Source organism: Gorilla gorilla, chromosome 18 (genome assembly GCF_029281585.2).
Source record: "Gorilla gorilla gorilla isolate KB3781 chromosome 18, NHGRI_mGorGor1-v2.1_pri, whole genome shotgun sequence".
NCBI lineage: Eukaryota > Metazoa > Chordata > Mammalia > Primates > Hominidae > Gorilla > Gorilla gorilla.
The window spans coordinates 97,452,424-97,466,888 of NC_073242.2; the positions used below are offsets into that span (position 1 = coordinate 97,452,424).

Consider the following 14,465-nt stretch of genomic DNA (forward strand, 5'->3'; position numbering starts at 1 on the left):
CAAGGGGGAGCAGAAATAACACAGCATTGAGCAGGCTTCCATTATAAACAATACCACATATCTACTTTAGAAAATGATGGTTTCATCCTTACATAAGTGTACTTGGTAAGTGGATGGACAGTGCCAGATATGGACCCTCATCGTCAGGAAAATACAAGCATTGACTTCTTATAAGATATAGAAGAACAACACCTCGGCTGGGTGCAGTGGGTCACGCCTGTAATCCTAGTACTTTAGGAGGCTGAGGCAGGAGGATCACTTGAGTCCAGGAGTTTGAGACTAGCTTGGGCAACATGGTGAGACCTCATCTCTGCAGAAAGAAAAAAAAAATCCAAAAATTAGCCAGACATAGGCGTAGTAGCACATGCCTGTAGGCCCAGCTACTCAGGAGGCTTAGGTGGGAAGATCACCTGAGCCCAGGAATTCAAGGCTGCAGTGAGCCGTGATTGTGCCACCTGCATTCCAGCCTGGGCAACAGAGTGAAACCCCATTGCCAAAAAAAAAAAAAAAAAATAGAAAAAAGAAAAAAGAGAAAACACATCATGTGGTTTTTGATGATAAAACGCCATTTAAAATCCGTTTGTAGTTTTAAAACTTGAACAGTGAAATACAAATTGTTAAAAGTGTTTTTCATAGCAGCCTGGAACATCTTTGAAATTATTGCCTTTGGAAGTGATAAATGATAAGAAAAGATGATTTGATTGTGAGCCAGGTGCTTGCTTATATATTTGGCTTTTTGCCACTGCTGTAACGCCTGCCTAAAATACACACTGTGAAAATCAAATAACATGCATTAGTCTTAACATACTCTGGTCCCCTTCCTACCTACCACCTAATGAACTTTCATTGTGCTTGTTCTAAATAGCTTCCAAGTGATTGTATTGAATTAGGGTCCATTTATTTAGTCATCAGGAATGGATGTTTCCTCAGTGGCAAGGTTCTTGCCTTTTGGGAGTTCATAGCCTATTTGGGAGACATAATGATGATGCCTGATGATAATCTAATATGAAGAGGAGGAATGTTAGAAGTCACGCACAGAGATTTGTGGGCCATCCTTGTGCTCCCTCTTAGCACAAGACTAGCTCGTAGAACCCCCAGAACCTACACAGAAACACTGTTCCTTATATTTTTTGTGGCTTGAAATAACAGGTGCCAAGGGCTGCCTTGCGTTCTTATGCCCACTTTATATTCCCTCTCTATGTACTATATAAGAGGTATTTCTCTTCTCCATTGTACTGATGGGGAAACTGAAGAGAAAAATATATTCTTATGCAAAGCATCCTCACAACTTTTCATTTACAAAGAAACTATTCCAGTGAGTTATTTTTAGAAAGTCAGGAGTAAGTTTAGTTTATATTCCATTATTCTTTGCAGCATCCATTATGAATGGTTAATAAATCCTAGCCTGGCAAATTTACTTAAATATCATCTGACAGGTCAGGCACAATGGCTCATGCCTGTAATCCCAGCACTGTGGGAGGATTGCTTGAGGCCAGGAGTTAGAGATCAGCTTTGGCAACATAGCAAGACCCTATCTCTAGGTGTGGTAGTGTGATTTTAAATTCAGCCAGGTGTGGTAGTGTGTGCCTATAGTCCGAGTTATTAGGTTGGTACAGAAGTAATCACGGTTCTTGCCATTAGAAGTAATGCCAAAAACCACAATTACTTTTATGCCAACCGAATACTTAGGAGGCTAAGGTGGGAGAATGGCTTGAGCCCAGGAGTTCAAGTTTGAACCATGATTGCACCACTGCACTCTGGTCTGGGTTTTTTAAGAGCAAGACCCTGTCTCTTAAAAAACAAAACAACAGGCGTGGTGGCTCACACCTGTAATCCCAGCACTTTGGGAGGCTGAGGCAGGTGGATCATGAGGTCAGGAGTTCAAGACCAGCCTGGCCAAGATGGTGAAACCCTGTCTCTACTAAAAATACAAAAATTAGCCGGGCACGATGGCGGGCACCTGTAATCCTAGCTACTCGGGAGGCTGAGGCAGGAGAACCACTTGAACCCGGGAGACGGAGGTTGCAGTGAGCCAAGATTGTGCCGCTGCACTCTAGCCTCGGTGACAGAGCAAGACTCCATCTCAAAAAAAAAAAAAAAAAAATCTGACAAAGTACTTTATTAATCTATACCTTAAAAAATTGCTTATCACTGGCCAGGTGCGGGGGCTCATGCCTGTAATCCCAGCACTTCGGGAGGCCGAGGTGGGTGGATCATGAGGTCAGGAGATCGAGACCATCCTGGCTAACATGGTGAAACCCTGTCTCTACTAAAAATACAAAAAATTAGCCGGACACGGTGGCATGCGCCAGTTAAAAAAAAAAAAAAAGCTTATCACTTAGTAGTTATTAACTCACCAGTATTGATTAATCTTCACTGTTTTGCAGAGTCCTTTGGCTTCAAGTCCCTACTTCTTTACTATTCTATGTTCAGTACTAACCACAGCTAAGCCAAATCTTTTTTTTTTTTTTTTTTTTGAGACAGAGTCTCACTCTGTTGCCCAGGCTGGAGTGCAGTGGCATGATCTTGGCTCACTGCAACCTCCACCCCCCGGGTTCAAGCAATTCTCCTGCCTCAGCCTCCTGAGTAGCTGGGATTACCGTTGCCTGCCACCGTGCCTGGCTAATTTTTGTATTTTTAGTAGAGACAGGGTTTCACCATCTTGGCCAGGCTGGTCTTGAACTCCTGACCTTGTGATCCACCCGCCTTGGCCTCCCAGAGTGCTGGGTTTATAGGCATGAGCCACCTTGCCCGGCCTTTTTTTTTTTTTTTTTTTTGAGATGGAGTCTTGATCTGTCTCCCAGGCTGGGCTGCAGTGGCACAATCTCGGCTCACTGCAACCTCCACATTCCAGGTTCAAGCAACTGAATTAGTAAATATTAGTTCCTTCTCCTTATAGCCATATGAGTTTGAGAAATTTTTGTTCCGAACTGTGTAAACCAGAAAAAGATTAGATGTTAATACTTGGAAGATTTTTAAAATGTTAGTGTTTCTTTGCTGTATGATCACATCAAAGTCTAAGTATAGAAAACTTTTTGTTTTGGTTTATCCTTAAAAGTATACAACTCAGTGGTTTTTAGTATAGTCAGAGTTTTGCAACTATTACTAGTATCTATTTTTATATTGATTGATTGATTGATTGATTTTTTGAGACAGAGTCTCACTCTTGTTTCCCAGGCTGGAGTGCATGGTGCAATCTCAGCTCACCGCAACCTCCGCCTCCCGGGTTCAAGTGATTCTCCTGCCTCACCCTCCCAAGTAGCTGGGATTACAGGCATGTGCCACCATGCCTGGCTAATTTTGTATTTTTAGTAGAGATGGGGTTTCTCCATATTGGTCAGGCTGGTCTCAAACTCCCGACCTCAGGTGATCACCTGCCTCAGCCTCCCAAAATGCTGAGATTACAGGCATGAGCCACTGTGCCTGGCTACTAATATCTAATTTTATAACTCCATTACTCTGAAAAGAAACTCCATACTCATTAGTAATCACTCCCTGTTTCTCCCTCTCTACAACCTGTAATCTATTTTCTGTCTCTATGGATTGGCCTGTTCTGGACATTTCATATAAACGGAATCATATATGACCTTTTATGTCTGGCCTATTTCACTTAGCAGACTGTTTTCAAGGCTCATCCATGTTGTAACATGTATCAGAACTTCATTACATCTCAAGGCTGTATATTCCATTTTATGGATAGAGACAACTTACCGTTTATCCATTCATCACTTGGTAGACATTTGGATTGTTTCCACTTTTTGGCTATTATTAATAATGCTGCTGTGAACATTTGAAAGTTTTTCATGTGGACATATGTTTTCACTTCTTTTGTAAATATGCCTAGGAGTGGAATTAGCATAGACTCTTTAGTTGATAAGGCAAGGAATGAAATGATGTGAGAACTAAAGGTTCTTATTTGGGGGATTTGGGATGTTCCCTTCTATGTTAGTTCCGTAAGATGGAAATTCTTTGCTCTGGACCTCACAGAGCACTGTACCTCCCTGAGGTGCTTAGGACATCAGAGAAATTAACAGAAAAGCTAGAGCCTCCAATCAGAAAAGATCACAAACAACAGAAATGCCCCCACATAATAAAGAGTGCTTGTATTAGGATACAGTAGCAAAATCACCCCCACATCACAGTGGTTTATTCTGACCAAAGCATTTATTTTCATTCCATTTACATAGGAGGTGGCATTGTAGAAAATAAAAACTTTCTCAAAGAGATACGAATTAAAGAAAAGAGTAAGGTGAATACTTATTTAAACATACCTTTAGAGTGAGGGTAAGCCCCCTTCCCAACCCAAAATGAACTGAATGAGAGAGAGAAAAAGAGGTCCGGAGCAGTTTGTGGAGTGATGTTTCCATCTCTAATGCCACTCAGCTCAGGAGCAGGCTTCAGACACTGCCTTTATTTTTACAGAAAGCCATGGGAAGGGAAATGTCTGAGGTAGAGCTCAGCGTTGGGCATCATATGGCTAATCACTCAGAGGTCACTAATCACTCTCCCTTTTCTTGTTTTTCAGTGAACGAGATAATTGGAAGAGACATGTCCCAGATTTCTGTTTCCCAAGGAGCAGGGGTGAGCAGGCAGGCTCCCCTCCCGAGTCCTGAGTCCCTGGATTTAGGAAGATCTGATGGGTTCTAACAGTGCTTACTGCAGCCTTGTGTCCACCACCAACTTCTCAGCATGTTTCTCTCCTTGGACCTTGGGTTTCCAACTCTGCAGCCTTCAGGTCTGGGGCCAGGAGTGGGACCCACCATCTGTGGGGAAAGTAGCATTCCTCCACCTCAGGCCTTGGGTAGATTTGGCAAAAGAACAGGAGCAGCATAGGCTGTTTGAGCTTTGGGGAAATGAGCTTTGCTTTTTATATTTAGCTAGGATACTTTTATATGATGGGTGCTTTGAGTGTGAATGCAGCAGGCTCTCTTGTTTCCGAGGTGCTGCTTTTGCAGGTGACCTGGTTACTTAGCTAGGATTGGTGATTTGTACTGCTTTATGGTCATTTGAAGGGCCCTTTAGTTTTTATGATAATTTTTAAAATAGGAACTTTTGATAAGACCTTCTAGAAGCAAAAAAAAAAAAAAAAAAAAAGAAAAAAATATCCCAAGCCCACACCTATGCCTCAGAAAATCAGCATGTGTCCTGAAGACTTTCATAGATTTATAGGAAATAAAGCCAAATGTAGCTCATACCTCTTTATAAAACTAAACTGTTGTTGGATAAAATGAGAAGAGACCATTCCATCATTGAAGTGTTGGAATATAAAAAGACATTCCAGAGCATAGCCTTTTGGTAACTTTCTAGGTAATCTTGCAATCTCTCCATACTGGCTCCATGTTGAAATTGCTTTTTCCCTCAGGACCCTGGGTAAGATGGCTACATTTAAGGTGACTCTGAATGGTGGGGTTCTAGCTTGGTCACTTTCATTTCTTGCCATCATAAAAACTAGTAGGCTGTGGAGTGCGCTTCCTGTTTGTGTCGTCTGGTCCTAGAACCTTTTCCAAACAGAAGCATCTGCCTTTGGCTGTTCTGTGACCTTTGAAGCCAGTCTCAGTGGTTTAGGCAGCTTTGCAGTTCTAACTCTTCTCTAGAGGCCAGGCTGTGTGCAGAGCTAAAGCACAAATGAGCAGTACATCAGCATGGGCAGAGAAAATACAGGACTCCAGATGGGAAGGTTTTAAGAGTCACACTGGCATGGAAGGCTTATCTGCCATTCTATTTATAGCCTGAAATGATTCTGGCCTACCCTGTCCTGTCTGTATGATCTAAAACCCAGCCTTTTCCCCAGAAGGCTCTGAGCACATCCAGAAGTGATAACCTGACCCTCCACACCAAAGACACCCTGGTGCTGCTGCTGGTGAGACTGGTGTCCAAGGCAAGGCCCAGCAGAAACTGCAGCCTGCTGTCTACCAAAGGAGGTACCCGAGTTGGGTACTTTAAAAAAAAAAAAACCTGCCCTTACCCCTTTCCCTAATGGGATTTTTTTTACCTGTTCCTGGGCCCATTACAGAGCCTCTGAAGTTTGCAGTATGCTTTCAAATGAAATAATATACTTCCATTGATTCAGGAAGCAGATTTTTTGAGTGCCTGTATGTGAGACAGTGTGCTGGTTGAAGGCCTGATGCTGTTATTCCAGGAGACTGCAGGCCCTTGATGCCAGGACTCTCTCTACTGAGGCCAGTTCAGGTCTGGGAAAGGGAGCTGGCCTATTGCCCACCACCTGTTGTCGGTAGGTTAGGAGCTGTTGACTCAGGATGAGGAAGTATGGTCTTTAAAAAAAACAAAATATATTTTAGATTTCTCCCCTAAAGTTAGTTAGAGAAAAAGGTCTATTCTTCAGCAGATCACTGTGGCCCCTCTTGGAGCTGGGTGTTTTCAAATTTTCTTGAAAAGTGAGTTGTGTCACAGAATGTGGATAGTGAGATTTGCTTCTGGGCCTGTGGTTGGAAGCCCACAGCTTCCTTTGGAGGGGCAAGAAGTTGGCCTCTCAGTTGACATTCCAGAGAAATGGCCAGACTTGCCTCTACCCTTTTGCCCCTGGTGTAGCTGCCTCACATGAGGTTATTGCAAGAGTTCCCCTTGCAATACCCTTTGTGCCCTCAAGAATTAAAAGCCTCTATGATCCAGAGTTGCTATGCACCAAATTTTGATGCCTTCTAAATACCTTGATGCCTGTAGCACTAGAAATGCTTTCCTATTTAAAATAAACATTAAATTTTAAAATAGAGCTTTGTATACTATGTAAGCAGTTTTATATCAGCTTTGTAAAAGCTTTGGTGTTAAGAGTCAATATTTTTTGGCTTTGTAGATAAAGACTTAAATTTTTGTGCAACAAAGTGGTGTTAAAGCACACATCCATTGGACTATGCAAATCAATTTCTACTAGCAGCACTGAGCAACTGGGCACGTGCTAGTACGCACCCCCTCCTACTCTAACTGTGCTAGCTCTTGGGTTGAGGAATGGAATGGGTAGCCTTCTGCTTACTGGGGATGCACAGAGAAACATGGCTGAAAACAGCTTTAAAAAGAACATGTCTTTGGGTTCATGTGTGGTGCTGCTGCCCGGGTGTAAACTATCCCCACCCAGGGCCAGCCATTATCACCAGACCTCTTCTGGGCCTGGCTGTGAAGCCCTGTTTTTGGTATTCAGAATGGATCTTTAAGGCTCAGATGGGCTCAAATTGAAACCTTGTATTTTATAAAATGGATGTTTAGTAAAGGAACTGGTTCTCAGTTATGTTTACAGCACTTGGAATTGTGTGTTCTTGTACATTTTGTATTTTAAAACCTTTTATGGGAGTGCAATGCTCCTTACACAAATACAAAGGGAAGAAGAGCCAGCAGTTGAGGCTCCTCGGTTTTAGTGCTGAAATAATAAACAGTGACAGGTCAACAGTATCCTTAATCTGTCTGAGTGTTCCTCCGCCTGGGGTTGGTGTGGAGCCCCTCACTTTGGGGCAAAGTTAAGGGTCCTGTGTCTTTTAAAAAGTCCATTTGGTCAATAACGTTTCATTTAAGGAAGAGAAGATCGAGTTCCAAATTGCTTCCGAGGCTTCAGTTCTGTACCATTTAATGCGTGCAAAGGACATTCCATGGTGTCTGCTGGGTTCAGGGCAACTGGCTTTCCCAAGGCATACAAGAAAAGTTGGCAGAAAGTCCTCCCCTTTAAAATTCAAGCCTGAAGGTTTTGTGTGGGGGCCTACTGCCCCCTAATGTCTTCTGGTGATACTGCAGCACAGTCCATCAAAATAATTTGTGGTTTTGCCATCTGTTACTCCTTATGCCCACCTGGAGAGGGGCTAGCATCTTTAGGTGGGACCACCCCTGGCACAACATGGTCTCTGAGGTCCAGATATTCTGAGGGTAGGGGCTGGCTCTCTCTGCCTCCCTATCCCCCACAAGAGGGACAGGGGGAGGTAGAACATTGGGATCTTTACTCAGAGGCTCAGATGGACCCTTGATTCTCCCAGGAGTCATACATTGAAGGTACCAGAGCTTCCATTTTATAAAAGAAAGCAAGCCTGCCATGGACCTGTCAGCCCCACGATATCTGTCGGCATGGGCCATAGCCAGGACAGACTTAAGGGCTCTCCAGGTGCCAGTGAAGATGCCTGGCTCAGGCCATCAGGAGCTGGTTAGCCCCATTCCACCCCCAGCCCTGCATGCAGGGTCCAGCCATTGTCTTTGGGGGAAACAGGCAGAATAAGTGGAGGATGGAGCTGGGGCTTGGGCTCCTCTAGGTACCTTCTGAGAGCTTTGACAAGCCAGAAAGAAGCTACCAGGTTGAAGGTGCTGGTCTTCTGGACTCAGGAGAGACATGTTCGCCGAGGATATCAGCTGGCTCTTACCTCCTGGCTTTCTCTCCTACAAACACACCCATTCCTTGGGGGCTTGTAACACAGTGCGAGGTGGGTCACCAACAGGCATCAGACTGGTGTAGTCATCAGCGGGTAGCTACAGAAGGGACACAGATTTAGGGCAGAGAGCTCAGCCAGACCCGCCAGGCCCTCCGGCCACACAATCTCACCTGGTAGGCCTGGAAGACGCTGAGCAGATCCTTCATACCAGCCGTGTATGGGACACCCTGCATGCGGACCAAGGCTCCTGACTGGGACAACACTGAGGTGGGAGCAGAGGCCAGGGCAGCAGTGGGTGTAGTGAGGTAGCCCACAGTGGTGGGGGAGACTGGGGGGCTAGGGTGGGAGAGACAAGGTTTAGTCATGCATGCCACCTGTGGCCTAGACCGAGACCTGTTTCCCTCCTCCCTTGTTTCTGCCTTGTGCTTAATTCAGTTCCTCCCTGAAAGCCCCAGCCTCTACAGAGTCATTTTCGATCTGTTTTGTAGATGGCATTAGCCAGCTGCCACCTTACTCCCTTGTCATCTCAAGGGAGGAGTTATCTGGTCCAGAAAGGGGATCGTGACCTTTCCCCAGATTGGGACAGGGAGTGGGACTGTGATATTCTCTTAGCTGCAGGGTACCTTGGGTAGTAGGCTGTGTAGTTCAGGTAGAGTTGAGTGGCTGGCCCTGGATAGTAGGCAACAGGGGTGGGGGCAGCAGGCACCCTGGCAGCTGGGAGCAGTGCTGAAGAGGGGTATAGAGCTGCCGTCTCCGTGGGAATGAGCGTTGGGGTGGCTTGGAAGGTGGTGTAGGTAGGTGGTGAGAGGCCTAGAGACAGAAGTAGAAAGTGCATGTGCACGGAGCCCAGCACTGCCCTGGGTGGGGTAGCCAGAAAGGAGTCCCCGCTATAGAAGGTAGGGGCTTACAACAGCCTGGCTCCCACAGGCCTCCTCCTCCCCTAGCCCCTAGGGCACTCACAGGGCAGCTTGCAGGGTGGAGGGGACATGCCACTGCGGCCCAGGGTGCCCCCCATCAGCACACGGCTCATCTCCTCTGTGGAACAGGGGACCACCTCCACGTAGCGCTCCTTCATCACCTTCTTATGGCAACGCTGAGCAGCAGCTAGGGCTCGCTCTGCTGATGTCATCTGAATGAAGGCATCGCCCGATGGCCGGCCCTGTGCACACCATCTTGTGAGCAGTTTGTCATGTGTAAGAGTGCCTTACGCCTAACACACACCCCTTCCTATTTATGTGTTCCCCCTACCAAGCAGTGGCTTCACCTGCTGGTTGAGCACCATGTGTACACCGTGGGGCCGAATGTCAGCTGCTGCCTCCCCCAGAAAGCTCAGGATGTCTTCAATGGTGGCCGTGTAGGGCAGGCCTCGGAGGCGTACACAGTCCCTCCCAGTCCCAGGTGCCAGTGGGAAGGGGATGGGCAGCAGTGGGGCAGTCAGTGTAGGAAGGAGTGGGCCGGATGCATAGCGGTTCAAGACCTAGTAAGGAAGGCAGCAACAGGCTGGTCATGCCAAGTAGGGCAGGGACACAGAGGGCCGCCCTGGAGTAACAGTACATCTGGGGGTGGGGAGCCCTGGGCGCTCACCTGCTGCACTTCGGCTGCAGTGCTCCGGAAGAGTTCAATGTATCGCTTACCCAGCATGCCCTTGTGCCTGCGCAGTGCAGCCTGTGCCAGCTCCTCACAAGCAAAGAGGGCGAAGGCATCACCAGTCGGCCGGCCATCAGGATGGCGCACAAAGAGCAGCCCCTCGGTACCCCCAGTCACTGGGCACTCTGGCCCCAGGAAGCCTAGCACGTCCGTTGGCCCAGCTGAGAAGGGCAGTCCCCGCAGCCGCAGGATCACTTGGTCTTCCCGTGACAAGAAACGAGCCACCTCTAGTGATGTGCCTGTGTATGAGAGTCGCCTGCTGACTTCACTCATGCTCCTCCAGACACTCACCCATGCAGGGGAGCAGGCAGGCAAGGGGTGGTGGGGAAGTGAGATGGATCAAGAACCAGGGGAGCCAGGCCCTGTTTGCAGTATACTCACCCCCTGCAATCTTTACAAACTCTTCCCCTGTCGCTTTATACACCTGTGGGTACAGAGAGCAGCAGCCCATGGGTCTCAGGCCTGACTCAGATTGGCCCTGCTCCGCTCCCAGCCCAAAGCCCCACCTCAATATAGCGGACGCCCATGTGGTGCTTGTGTCTCTGCAGCGCTAGGTCCCGCTGCTCGCTGTCCACAAAGCGGATGAGGGCCTCGCCATTTCTGCGGCCCTGGGCGTTGAGGCAGAGTGCTACACCACCCCTGTGGAGCCAGTGCTGTTAGTGCCTCCTGGGTAGGCCTGTCCAATTGGGCCCACCCACTCTGCCACACCCACCTGGCCACGTTGAGCCCCTTGAAGAAGCGAGCCACGTCCTGGTCTGATGACTGCCACGGCAACCCACGAGCCCGTACCACAGTCTCACTGTCCACCACATCAGCCTTGCTGCTGTAGGGGCAGGGCACAGTGCTGTCAGAGCTATTCAGCTGTTGTCACCCCCAGCCCCTGCTCCCACACTCACCAAGGCCCCGTCTCGTATTTCTGCTTTATCACCTCGGGCTTCGAAAACAATTGACCTGAGAAAAGATGGCCTGGGGGTCAGCAGGGTCTGGTGGAGAGGGGTGTCCCCACCAAGTTCTGCAAAAAGTGGACAGTTGAGAGAGATGAAGAAATGACAGGCCGAGCACAGTGGCTCACGCCTATAATCCCAGCACTTTGGGAGGCCAAGGTGGGTGGATCATTTGAGGTCAGGAGTTCCAGACCAGCCTGGCCAACATGGTGAAACCCCATCTCTACTAAAAATACAAAAATTAGCCGGGCATGGTGGCAGGCGCCTATAATCCCAGCTACTCTGGAGGCTTAGGCAGGAGAATCGCTTGAACCCGGAAAGTGGAGGTTGCAGTGAGCTGAGATTGTGCCACTGCACTCTAGCCTAGGCTACAGAGGGAGACTGTCTTGTCTCAAAAAAAAAAAAAAAGAAAGAAAGAAAGGACAAAGAGGACTCCCCCGTGGTCTCTTAGAGAAGGTCACAGTGGGGAGGAGCAATAGACAGGCATTTGTCATCCCTGAGAACAGGTGACAGGCAGTGAGGGAAACCTTACTGCTGGGCTCTTTGAGTAGATGGAGGATAACAGCTACCATTGTCTTGACTTCCCAGACCCCAAAGTCATCCTCTGTGGCATCTGTCTCCAGTCCTAAATCTATGGGCAGAGAAGTGACAGTGAAGACATCTTAGCATAAGCACTAATCCTGTTTACTCCTGGGCCCAACTCCCCTCCATAGACACATGCTGGAGACCAGCATACACATTTGTTTTGGCCCAGTTCATGTGTGCACATACAGATTCCCAGTCCAGACATAGACAGACACATACCCACATTCCAAACTCATCCTAGCACAGACACGAAGACACAGTACACTCAGGGACTTAGCAGATAACGCAGTCTTGTATGTGTCCATATTACCCACCCACAGCATGCATATACTCAGACACATGTACCCACAGTGGCTTCTCCACCCTAACCCTGCTGGGTCACAGATACCCTGTGCCATGGTGGCCACAGTGAGGTCCCTGGCAGGGCAGGTGCTTGGATGCTGCATATGGAATTCTCTTCGGAGGTCATAGAAGGAGAAGAACATGTCGGGGAGCACCAGGTTCTGGGGGCACATAGGATTGGGGATGAGCGCCCTGCCCACCCTCAGGACAACAGGGGTTCTGGGAACCTTACTAACCACCCCACCCCACCCGGTTTTCCTTCAGGAGCATACCTTCCTGGAGGCCTCGGGGTGCAGGACCTGTCGCAATAGCTGCTGCCCATCAGTGCAGAGCATGTAGGGGCCCCCGCCCAGCAAAGCCACATCCCCGTTCACCAGCTGTGAGAACTGGGGATAGGGAATGGGGAGAGAGAAACACACAGATTCACAGCTGGGCAGGCAGGAAGTGAGGGTAGGAGGAGGAAGGAGGCAGGCTGCAAAGCTGGTTCAGCCAGATGTTCAGCCCTATCCTGCCTGGGAATAAGAGGCCACGCCTGTTGAGCCTAGCCCTATGTCCCTTCCCCTCACCCCCCAACCCTGTTCCAGTCCACTGTCACCTCCTCCAGGCCAAATGAGGGCAATCACATATAACCGAAGCCCTCAACACACACACTCCAGGAGTTTGGAGTGGGACCAGAGCAAACACCTGGAGTGGGACAACCAGGTGGGAAGGGGCGGGGCAAAGCAGGTTAAACCTGCTTTGACCGAGCACCACCCTCAGACAGGTGGGGGAGGCCCAGGCCTGCCTGAGGCCCAGAAGGCTCATGGTCAATGGCAGCCCCGCCTCCAGGTCTGACCAACCGAGGGGCAGAGAAACTCCAAGGACAGAGCTCCACACTTGGACATCAGGGGCAGCATGAGCTTTGACCCACATCCTATTGACCGGCTGGCACTGAGCTGTTTGCTCATAGAGGGGGTGGCACTCCTGAGGCTGCCCAGCTCTCCCCCAGCCTCCATCCCTGCTGGAGAAGTATAAATACTAATCAGTGACCCACGAACCCTCCCTGCCAATTCTGTGACACTTTACAACTTGGGGCTGACAGAGCAAGGCAACCCAGCTCTCCTCCAGCAAACTCCCCAAGTGAAGGGCCGGGAGCCCTTCTGGAACAGACAAGGAATCATCATCGTGGTGCCTCCTCATCAGGAACCACAAGAGTTGTTGGAAGATGAAAGAATGTGAGCGTATAAAAAGGACTTACACTAATTACACTCAAGAGTCAGACATAGAATGAGCGCCGTAGTGAAGAAAAGGAAAAGAAAACAGCAGTGGAAACCACCTCCCACTTCAGCTAGGGCAGAAGGCACCCCAGGCCTTTGCACTCAGCAGGCAGATAGTCCTCCAGGCGAGGCCGGGACAGCGCCCACGCCTGGCTAGCCGGCCGGGACAGGCCTAGACGAGCAGTTTACACCTGGCGGCGTCTACCTCTAGGGCCGACACCGCCCTACGCCTCCGCTCCAGCAGCTTCCAAGCAGGCCGAAGACCCGGGCGGCAAGGACAGGTGACCTATATGGGCCCCTCGACCCCTTTCGCTTCCGGCTGCGGCTCAGGGAGACCTGACCCAGCAGGTCTCCCAAAGGCGTCTCGGCCTCGCTCCCCGGGCGGGAACTGGGGATGGATCCCAAAGCCTGCGTCCCGATCCCTTCGGTAGGAGTAGGTTCCTGCAATGGTTGAAAAGTAAGGCGCCCAGGGGAATGGCTGGCACGCGCGGATGAAAGGGACACGCACACGCGAGAGTCGCTCAAAGTTTCAAACAAGACCCCAGTCCTGCCGCCTGGGCCGGTTGGTTGCGGCACGCCAGGCCTAGCCTCCGGCCGCCACTCCCGCCCAGAAATGTCCTCACGTCCAGGCCATGCCGCCACCCACCCCGGCGCTCACCTGCTGCAGCACCTTGTCCAGCGGCTCTGCCCGCGCCAGGCTGTCGGCGCTCAGGCCGCTCGCCTCGCGGCATTGCGTACTCAGTGCGGCCGCCTCGGCACGAACCAGCGATTTGTGCAGCGTCCCCACCTGTGAGCGGCGGGGGAACCGATCAGCCGCGCCCCTCGACCCCGGAAGCTCCCTGGGGACCTCACCGCCTCCTTTCCACCCTACCTGGCGGCTCCGCGGTTCAACCACTTGCCAAACTAGGAGGATTAAGTCGGTCTCGTCCGAGCCCAGGTCCCGTCCCAGCGCACCCGCCGTAGCCCCGAAGAGGACGACCAGTGATCCGGGCCAGGGGCAGGGGTCCGCGGCGGGGTCGGCCGCGGGGTCAGGGCCCGGGGGCGGGGGCGGCGGCGGTGGCGGAGTCATGGCCGCAGAGGAAGGGGGCTCTCGGCCAGACACACGCGGACCGACGAGGCGCACGCACGCACCGACCGACCGCAGACGCGGATCAGCTTGGGCGGGACACCGTGTATCGGGGGCGGCACCTGCGGCCCGGCTGGCTCAGTGGGCGCTGCCGAGACCCGCCCGTGGCGCCCCGCGGGGCGGGGCGGCTACCGGCCCACGCCCTCTCCAGGCGAGTTACCTGCCGGCCCCGCCGGCCACGTGACCGGGGCGGCTCCGGGAACCT

At 50.3% G+C, this 14,465-nt stretch overlaps 2 protein-coding genes across 9 annotated transcripts in view; one reads left to right on the forward strand and one right to left on the reverse strand.

Moving 5' to 3' along the window:
* NFATC3 (nuclear factor of activated T cells 3) overlaps nt 1-7,401 on the forward strand; it is a 147,855-nt gene extending 140,454 nt beyond the window's left edge. For 4 of the 6 annotated variants that reach the window (XM_031002767.3, XM_031002768.3, XM_031002771.3 and 1 more), the window contains one exon: nt 4,526-7,401. In XM_031002767.3, coding sequence (XP_030858627.1) covers nt 4,526-4,647 — 122 coding nt within the window. In that variant the 3' untranslated portion in view covers nt 4,648-7,401. The remainder of the gene's footprint in view (nt 1-4,525) is intronic. The other 2 variants (XR_010131356.1, XM_031002769.3) reach the window with 1 other exon arrangement.
* A 155-nt stretch (nt 7,402-7,556) lies between these two features.
* ESRP2 (epithelial splicing regulatory protein 2) lies at nt 7,557-14,450 on the reverse strand. Of its 3 annotated transcripts, none has more exons than XM_055366223.2 (15): nt 14,006-14,450; nt 13,793-13,921; nt 12,151-12,264; nt 11,925-12,039; nt 11,484-11,582; nt 10,904-10,958; nt 10,720-10,827; nt 10,514-10,646; nt 10,389-10,431; nt 9,945-10,246; nt 9,625-9,837; nt 9,321-9,519; nt 8,984-9,170; nt 8,531-8,696; nt 7,557-8,457 (listed from the first exon to the last, which is right to left on the reverse strand). In XM_055366223.2, exons 1-15 carry the CDS (start codon nt 14,201-14,203, stop codon nt 8,368-8,370), a joined length of 2,151 nt encoding a protein of 716 aa, XP_055222198.1. In that variant the 5' UTR covers nt 14,204-14,450; the 3' UTR covers nt 7,557-8,367. The 3 variants fall into 3 exon arrangements, with proteins under 3 accessions (XP_055222198.1, XP_004057906.4, XP_055222199.1); XM_004057858.5 differs by having other exon boundaries at nt 10,720-10,830; nt 14,006-14,447; XM_055366224.2 differs by lacking the exons at nt 13,793-13,921; nt 14,006-14,450 and adding an exon at nt 13,116-13,346 and having other exon boundaries at nt 10,720-10,830.
* Nucleotides 14,451-14,465: the final 15 nt, after the last annotated feature.

What these genes read in the sequence shown, in the direction of transcription:
- ESRP2 (XM_004057858.5), bottom strand. Translation starts at nt 14,203, where the DNA reads ATGACTCCGCCACCGCCGCCGCCCCCGCCCCCGGGCCCTGACCCCGCG. An exon ending in TTGAACCGCGGAGCCGCCAG is followed by an intron (nt 13,922 to 14,005) that starts GTAGGGTGGAAA and finishes CGCCGCTCACAG; the next exon opens with GTGGGGACGCTGCACAAATC. An exon ending in TCCACCCTGCAAGCTGCCCT is followed by an intron (nt 9,171 to 9,320) that starts GTGAGTGCCCTA and finishes TTCTGTCTCTAG; the next exon opens with GCCTCTCACCACCTACCTAC.